The sequence below is a fragment of the Otolemur garnettii genome, unplaced genomic scaffold (assembly GCF_000181295.1).
Source record: "Otolemur garnettii isolate 467f Iridium unplaced genomic scaffold, OtoGar3 scaffold00020, whole genome shotgun sequence".
Taxonomy (NCBI): Eukaryota; Metazoa; Chordata; class Mammalia; order Primates; family Galagidae; genus Otolemur; species Otolemur garnettii.
Genome location: NW_003852415.1, coordinates 1,370,144 through 1,379,612, shown reverse-complemented (window position 1 = coordinate 1,379,612; position 9,469 = coordinate 1,370,144). Strand labels below are relative to the sequence as shown.

General features: G+C 38.0%; 1 protein-coding gene and 1 non-coding gene across 3 annotated transcripts in view; both read right to left on the bottom strand.

Annotated features, from left to right (window-relative positions):
- YLPM1 (YLP motif containing 1) overlaps positions 1 to 9,469 on the bottom strand; it is a 78,593-nt gene that overhangs the window by 49,384 nt on the left and 19,740 nt on the right. For both annotated transcript variants that reach the window (XM_003786914.2, XM_023511529.1), the window contains exons 3-4: positions 6,779 to 6,958; positions 5,096 to 6,078 (exon numbers count right to left, since the gene is read on the bottom strand). In XM_003786914.2, coding sequence (XP_003786962.1) covers positions 5,096 to 6,078; positions 6,779 to 6,958 — 1,163 coding nt within the window. The remainder of the gene's footprint in view (positions 1 to 5,095; positions 6,079 to 6,778; positions 6,959 to 9,469) is intronic.
- Positions 8,179 to 8,305, bottom strand: LOC111724230. Its single transcript, XR_002772561.1, has one exon. It is a non-coding gene; the product is annotated as a small nucleolar RNA SNORA19 (small nucleolar RNA).

Here is a 9,469-nt window from a genome sequence, read left to right as displayed (position 1 = left end):
CTACTTGGGAGGCTGAGGCAAGAGAATCACTTAAGCCTAGGAGTTGGAGGTTGCTGTGAGCTGTGATGCCACAGCACTCTACCCAGGGAGACAGCTCGAGGCTCTGTCTCAAAAAAAAAAAAAGAAAGAAAAGAAAAGAAACTTATATTACCTTGTGACTAATTTATGGATCCATTAGATTCTTTCATAAATCTAAGATATATTATAGGATCTTAGTAATTTTCCTCTATCTTTAAACATTTTATAATTTCTTTATCCTAGAACTCATTATTATTCATCATTACATATCAATTATCCTCAACTATGCTTAAAAAGATTAAAATAAGACAATGAAAGAATGATGGAACTGCCGAGGACAATGAAGCAAAGGTAAAATAAATTGTCACCAACCTTGCATTGACCAAAATACTGCAGTCTACTTTTAAGCTTCATTGAGCACGATTGAGAATTCTAACATTTTTCATTTCCTGACTACAATGATAAGGAGAAGAAAATGACAGAGAAAGCTGTTTCAAAATTACTAGATGAATCAAAAGATAAGTGCAGAGGCAATAATATAGTAGGCTCTAAAAACTATGTCAAATTGATCATATAAGTGAAATCTCTGCCCATGAATCCTCAGGTGACAATATCCTACATGAATATCCTCAAAGTCAAGATTTGATGCGCAAACAATGTATTTCTCAGAAATATAGAAAGGAAATGTGGTACTGTCAATCACTTATAATAGGACGGACTTTATTCCATATTTTATGGCAAGAACCTGCACCATCTTGATTTGCTAAAAGGACATGTGATAGAATTACTTCATATGATGTCTATGTGACAAAATTTACTTGATTAGTCTTCTAAAATTTTTACTAAAATTTCTAACAAGTTGTTTTTCATTATCCCTTTATTTTTATTTCTACTTTTTTGGTATATGGGGGGTTAAGAAAACAAGAAGTACTGCAAATTGAGAAACTTACAACACAAATAATGGATAAAGAACTGGTATCTAGAATATATAAAGAGCTCCTGTAAATCAACAAGAAATAAAACCCACTAGAAAAATGGGGGGGGACCTTGAATCACCATTTCATAAAGGAGGAAATCCAATTGAACAATAATCAAATAAAAAGGCGTGTGATCTCAAATATTAAGGAAATGTAAATGAAAACCATTAAACGTTGCTAACATTTAAGAGTTTAACAATACCAAGTGTTAATGAAGATGCAAAAAACTGGAACACTGAAACATTGCGGGAGAGACTGTAAACTGAAACAACCACTTTGGAAAACCGTTCAATAATATCTTATCAGTGTAGAACATGTTCATACCTAGAATGAAACAATTCTAATACTCATTACATATCCAAACAAAAGATTAAATACACACAAGCACACACGCAACCAAAGAGATATATATATAAAACACCAGAGGACACACATAGCAGCATTTTTCATAATGACCAAAAACCTTCAATGAATATCAATATTAAAATGGATAAACAGATTGTGGTATATTCATACAATAGAATATTGTACAGGAATGTGAATAAACAAACGACTGCTACACACAACATGGAAAAATCTCAGGTAATACAATGTCAAGTAAAAGATGCCAGACTCAGAAGAGTACATACAATATGATTCCATTAATATGATTAATATAAAGTTCAAAAACAGACAAAACTAATCTATGGCTCAGTATCGTGGTTATCTTTGGGTTGGGAGAAAATGACTAAGACAGGATAGTAAGGAGAATTTCTTGGGCACTAGTAATTTCTATTTCTTGACCTAAGTGGTGATAATATAGATGTGTTTATTTTGTGAAAATTCACTAGGCTGTACACTTAAGATTATGTACTTCTCTAACCCTTTAATAAATATAATAATAGAAAAATAAGTTTTATTATTAAAACAAAAGGTTCTAGGAAACATTCACTGATGACAGTTTATTGGAACTATAGCAGTCTTCTGGAAGACATAGTGAGTCCAGTCAAGCCAATACACACAGTGTCAAAACAGCTCAACAATGTGGTATGTTATTTATGTGTGATATAGTTTGTCATGTAACTGCTCAGAAATCTTGCTTTTAGAAAGCAACCTACATCTACATTTTGTAAAACTCAAAGCAATTTATAATACTTTGCTTTAATAGCATGTTATTGATAAATTAGTTTAACAGTGCTCTCAATTCTTGACTCTCTACCCAGCTTTGTTTTTATTTTTTTTTTAAAAAGGGAGTTTATCATTATTAGTTACGTGTTCATAGTAAAATCTGAATTCAACTGATAAAGGAAGTTCACAAGTAGTTTCCTTAATAGTGTAGGTTATTCTCACTTTAGTCTGTCTTACTCACTAACCAGCTTCCCACTGATATGATTTTTTACCTAGTTAGAAAGGAGAAAAAGAACTATGCCTGGGTAAGAGAACCAAAAAAGCCATCCTTATCAAAGCTACAGGGAAAAAAGGTAGAGAGAAGTATCACAAAACCCAAAAGAATATAATCAACATTCACCAAGACTTCAGCTGACCAAAATGATGGCACAAACCTAACTAGACAAAATTTAAAGATAAATGTAAAGTCGTAGAAAAAGGAAAAAACCACAACCAACAAACAAACAAAAAAAACTGCACAAGTTAAAGAGAGAGAGACTTGGTTTAATAATAGCGAATGTGAAAAAGACCTAGGAAGCTAAATTGATGCTAAGCTCAACATGAGTCAACACTGCAAGTGTGCAGACAAAAAAAAAAAAAAAAGCCATTTGTTAAGCTACACAGTATAAACAAGCACATTACTTATAATGAAATTGGTAATAGGCCTAATGTCCTCTGCATCTGAAGTGTTCATTCTGAAGTAGACTAATAAACCAAAGCAAAGTGAGCATTGTAGCAGGAGAAGGTTAGAGCCAATGTCAATGTGAAAAAAAAAAGAATTTAAGTTTATATGATTGGCAGAGCAGAGTGGTTAAGTCAGGATGGGGAGAGACATAGTAAAGTAAGTGTACTGAGACTACTGTAAAGTAGGGATGGGAGAATTCATTCTGTGTTGCTCCACAGAGGCAAATCTAGAATCACCAGGTACTAAAACAGACTTAGGTTCAATGTAGAAACTAAACTTTCTAGGAAACCAACATCATCTTATATAGTAATATTCCTTCTAACAGTGCCTGTGTTCAAGCAGAGTTCACCTACTGACTCTGGAAGTGGATGTTCATCTACTGACTGTCACAGGAAGTACAGAGGATGTAAAAGTGAAACAGAAGGCCTTGGATTCTAATCCCATGTCAATTATTTACAAGTAATGTCATCTGGGGCAAAATACAAACTCTTCAAATCTCAGCATTTCTTATCTATTCACTTCAAGAGATTTGAGAGGAATAAATAAGATAATATGTGCAAGACCCACTCGGATAAACTAAAATGCAACACGAATGTGAGCTGCTGTAGAGTGATATCATACTAGATAATTGCTAAGATCCTCTCAGCACTGTGATTATTAACTGCACTTGTGAAGTAAGAAAAAACTTAAACAGGTCCTACAAAGCCAAGATTTGGTAGTCAAAGAGATAAAACATTAATATGACAAAAATCAAGGAAGCAGGGAAATGTGTTTCAGGAGGAGTTAAGAATATTCTTCTTCTACAGCAAATTAGTCACTAGATCTAAAAGGCAATGTTCATTCCAAGAAATAAATAAAAATTCAAATCAAGAAGATGATACACAAACCAAATAAATCAAGTCTATAAATGTATTCTTAATCACTGATAGTATGGATTAATTGGTGCTTTTGCTTTGGGGACCTCCTAGATTCAGCTCCACCTGGGTGTGGACATGGGTTCTACTCTCTCAGCTACGTGATCCTGATTGAGCAAGTTACTTCCTAATCCTCTCAGTTCTAGTTTATAAAGGGTAAATGCAGAATAACCAGCCCAGTTCATGCATTGTTGAAAAGACAAGAGTAACGCAAAGTTTCTAGCAAGGCTTCTTGGTACAGAGGAGGAATTCATGTTAACTGCCCCTAAATTTCTCTTTGCTTTGATCTGAGATGGAGTTTTGTGCTGTGTTGTTTTCCAAATTATAAACTTGGGGAACAAATAAAAGATAAATGTTAAAATAAAGTTTAAATTTAACATGACGTACTTCCATTGATACTGACATGGAAACCTAAACACTACACAGATTACTGGAAAAAACAAGTTACAAGACAATATACTCTGTATGATCCCTTTTTTATAATAGATATCTTAAAAATAACTATTAGTCTATGACATCTAATAGTCACCACTATTCCAAATGGTGGAATTAGGTGACTTTCACTACACTTTTCTGTGATGTCCGAATTTTGTAGAGGAAGTATAAATTATTATTAATTAACTGTATAACATAAGTACAATTTCTAGTTGGGAAAAAAATCCAAATAAAAGTATTTTTTAATTATCATTTAGGAAATTATCATTTAGGTCAACATAGGGAGAAAAATGTATTTTTAAAAACTTGGAAAAATGACTTTAATACTTTTAAAATACAAAGGATATAAGCTGAAATCCTGTCAGTTCTGTTATATTCACTGCTGCGCAGGAAAAATATTTGCTGTACAAATGGATAAAAGTCCTACCGACCCTCACATGAAATTTCATTGCCTTATTTCAGTAGCATATTGGACTCTTCATCTTCATCTCTAACTAGCACATAATCTAACAAACAGTAGTTGCCAATTCAATGATTTGTTAAATAAATGAAAGCAAAAAGATAAATAATAAGTCTCAAAAACATTATTTGTGAACTGCAAAGTCAGTAAGAAATGAAAGCATTAATCTACAACACTACATTCATTATGGACTGTAATTTCTACATACAGGATAAAAGCAGTGACAACAAAGAAACAGAGGCATGGTACCTTTTCTAGATTACATTATATTTAATAAGCAAACAATATTAACATCATTAATTGTAAGCCAAGAGTGTACATAAAAGTACAAAGGGAATATAAAATTCTATAAATGAAGCTCTTTATACCAGCAGGCCATTGCAGCCTAAGTCAACAAAATAGCCAAACAAACAAACAAACAAAAAAACAAAAGAAAGAAAGAAAAGAAAAACAGACTTACCTTGGGCCCCTTGGACCTTCCAAGTAACTGCTTCTAGGAGGATCTGGAAGCAGGCCACCTGACCTCACTGGCATGTCCTTGACTGCAGTGATTGGTTGAGACGGAGCAGCTGAAGACTCCCCAAGTCCTTGCTCGGATGAGAATGAACCATATGGCAGAGTAGACTTGCTCAGAGGAGCTTTAGAATTCATTTGTTCTGATGGACCAACAGCTGATTGCAATGGAGGGTGGTAAGTTGAGGGTAGGGCAGAACCAAAAGACACAGGAGTGGGAAGCAGTGCTGGTCTAGGTTTCTCAGGAACTTGTGAGCTCTGAGAACTGGAGGCTGGTGGAACTGGGGCTGCTGTTAACTGAGGTGGTATCCCTTGTGGAACCCCAGGGGGAGGTATTCCTGGAGGAGGTGTGGCTGAAGACAATGGTGGAAGAGACATGACAGGTGGAGGTGCTGTTGAAGAGAGAGATGGTGGGGGAAGAACTGGAGGTGGCCCTGCAGAAGGGGGAAGAACTGGTGGTGGCCCTGTTGAAGAAAGAGATGGAGGCATCCCTGGTGGGGGCACAGAGGTTGGTAGAGAAGGTGGCATCACAGGTGGGGGCATGCCAGGTGGTGGCACTGTAGCAGGGAGGGCAGGGGGCATCACTGGTGGTGGCAATGAAGGAGGCAACACTGGAGGGGGCATTGTTGGTAGAGGTGGAGGCATCTGAGAATATGGAACAAAAGGGGGTGGCATTGACATGTTCCCCATGTACTGGTTCTTCATGTTCTGAAATGAATTGACTTTCTCCTGGAGATAAGTCTGAGTGGCTTTCATATGTCCCTGCCATGTTTTCCACTGCTTCTCATACTCCTGAAGCTGATCTTTATGAGGATAGGAATGGAGTTGTTCCTCCCACAGCTGAAACTCTCGCTCCCATTCTTGGTAAAGATGTTGAAACTGCTGCTGCTGCATCTCATAATGCCGCAGCTGCATGTCTACAGACATGGTCTACAAATAAAGGCAAAAAGTGATTTCAAAACATTTAAATAAGAGAATTAATCATAGGTTAAAATATTAATGAATCAAAGCTATGTGAAGCCTCAGGAAATGAGAACACTAAAGACTCTGGAAAGCTAAGGAGAAGCTTGTCCAACTCTTTGAGTGATAAGCCCCCTTTCTTCCATTGGCTTACTTCTGTAACTTATTACCAAGTTGGAAAAAAACCCAACCAAACACTAAAGCAAAAACCCATCTCAGCAGTATTTTTCCAGTTTTTACTATTACTACATAGCATTTTGAGAACTTGAAAAAATGATCCATTATTAATACAGACACAAGATTATACCTAAAAAGAGACAAGTACCTAAGTCGCTTTATCTTTTGTGATATATTTGTTTAGGTTTTTTGTGATGGTTCTTTTGGCCTTTTTGCTTATCTGCTACTGTAGCGGTTTATAGGCAAAACACAGGTTAACCTGTAGCTACATGGACAAATCCCAGCCTCTCAATCCTTTAGCAATAATACTCTAACACCTAGCCTCGGATGACATGATCAGGAGACTCCACTATACCGCAGGTAATGTGACAGATTAACTACTTGGGCAACTCCTAGGAAACATCTAATTATTCACACTCAAATCTTTTAGAAATAACAAATCTTTTAAATGTCTTGGGGCAACTTTCTATTTGTAAACTATGGAAGCACTCACCTGTATATGTGGAGGATGCTGTATAATCTGCTGGTACTGTTGTAGAATCTGCTGTAACTGAGTGTGCTTCTGCATTATTCCCTGATACTGGAAGCCAACTCGATGTTGCTGGTGCTGCTGCCAGTGTGCTGCTGCAGCCTGCAACTGTTTTAACCTGGCATCCTCTTCTGGGTCCTCAGACTAAATATAAAAGAAGATTAATTTTTATGTAAGCTATAAGACAGCAACCAAATTAATATTTTATAAATTACAAAGTCCTGAATCTCTCTATAACTCAGAGACATCTAGTTGTTTTATTTACTTTTTGTTGAGACAGAGCCTCAATCTGTCGCCCTAGATAGAGTACTGTGGCATCACAACTCACAGCAACCTCCAACTCCTGGGCTTAAGCGATTCTCTTGCCTCAGCCTCCCAAGTAGCTGGGATTACAGGCGCCCACCACAACACCTAGCTATTTTTTTGTTGTAGTTGCCATTGTTGTTTGGCAAGCCTGGGCTGAATTCAAACCTGCCAGCTCTGGTGTATGTGGCTGGCATCCTAGCTGCTAAGCTATAGGTGCTGAGCGCATCTAGTTGTTTTAGATTTAGTAAAGCTATTCTATCTTTATTTTGGGGTGGGGGGGGCAGTTTTTATGGTTTTATTTATTAAAATACGTAAACGAGCTATCTATTCATTTTCTTTGCTGCACAGCCTGGCACTGGGACTCATGACTCTGATGGCCAGCTGCGTTGCTCATTCCACGATGGCTCTGCAGTTCTTAGAGGGAACGCGAGCAATCTCTGTGCAGTAAGAGTTGTTGCACACCAGCAGCACTTCCAGTTCCTTGACACTGTGGACAAGGAACTTCCAGAAGCCACTAGACAACATATGCTTTGTTTTCTTGTGGCTCCCGTAACCAATGTTGGGCATCTAGATCTGGCCCTTGAATCTTCTCCAAACCCTGTTGTCAGTACCTCTGGATTTCTGCCAGTTACGCTTAATTTTGACATTATCAGTCTGACTGGTGCCAGATAAACTTCTTGGTTCTCTTTGACAATCTTTAGCTTCACAAGGGGTCTGAGGGTGTCCACGATGCTGGATAGGAGATGGCTGTCACCTCCATAGATAGCGTAGAGGAAAAGTTACCTATTCTATCTTTAAAGAAAACACCGGGGGGTGGGGGGGTGGAATACTCTCACTGAATAGGCACAGTTGGGGGGTTTTGGCACACCTTTTGAGAGTGGGACATAACCACTTTCAAAGAGGGATTCTACCTAACCACTTTTTTTTTTTTTTAATTTTTTTATTTTAAGCAGTTTTTGGCCGGGACTGGGTTTGAACCTGCCACCTCCGGCATATGGGGTCGGCACCCTACTCCTTGAGCCACAGGTGCTGCCCTCCTAACCACTTTTTATAAAGTTTTTTGCCTTAAGAAGACTGGCACCTTTACTATTTATAGTTATGCTGCTAATTAACCTTTAGCTATTTATATAGCACATAAAAAATAACACTGTTCACATATAAAGAAAGCAGGTCAATGAAGTGCCTAATCTCACTATTTGTAAACAGAACAATCACTCCCCCAGCAGAAGGTGAACTTAAAATTATAGTCTTTTTCACTCTGAGAAATCCTTTTTTTGGGGGGGGTGTCACTTTTCACCAGTGGACTACAATGTAATCATTATGGTATGATATTCACATAAGGCTCTTAGTAGAACAATGACCTTCAATCAGTGTGGGAACTTTCCATGTGTTAGGCACTATACTGAGTGACAATGATTATCACATTTCATACTTCAACAACTCTATACATTAGCTACTACTGAATATACCCATTTTTTTTTTTGGAGATAGTCTCATTATGTTGCCCTCAGTAGAGTGCTGTGGTGTTACAGCTCACAGCAACCTCAAACTCTTGGGCTTAACTGATTCTCTTGCCTCAGCCTCCCAAGTAGCTGGGACTACAGGTGCCTACCATAACACCTGGCTATTTTTTGGTTGCAGCTGTTTAGCTGGCCTGGGTAGGGTTTGAACCTGCCACCTTTGGTGTATGGGGCTGGTACCGTAACCACTGTGCTACAGATGCAGAGCCCAAATATGCCCATTTTGAAGAGGAAATTGAAGCACAGAATGGTTAACTAATTTGCCAAGAGTCACCACCAGCAAGGGGCAATGCACAAACTACAGCATGGGCAGCTTGACTCTAAAAGCTGAAGCTCTTGACTACTGCTCTGTGCTGTCATTACAAACACACCCTGGCATCTCCCTTTACTGTTTAGGGATACACAAATCAAAACAGTATCTACTTCTTCACTCTCACTTAAACCAGGAAAAAAATTTCTTTGCTAAACCTGATACAGCAGATACCTGATTAGTTCACAAATACAATTCTACAAGTACGTAAAAAAAACAAAAATATATTAGGGACCAGAACCAGCAACTCCAAGGTCATCTCCCAGTGCTTGGCGATGTCAAACAAAAGAGGCAAGGAGCGCGTACTCAGTGGTTAGGACACCAGCTACATGCACTAGAGCTGGTGGGTTCAAACCTGGCCAGGGTCTGCCAAACGATGACAACAATAACAAAAAAATAGCTAGGCATTGGGGCAGGCACCTGTAGTCCCAGCTACTGGGAGACAGAGGAAAGAGAACCACTTAAGCCCAAGAATCTGAAGTTGCTGTGAGCTGTGATGCCATAGCACTCTACTGAGGG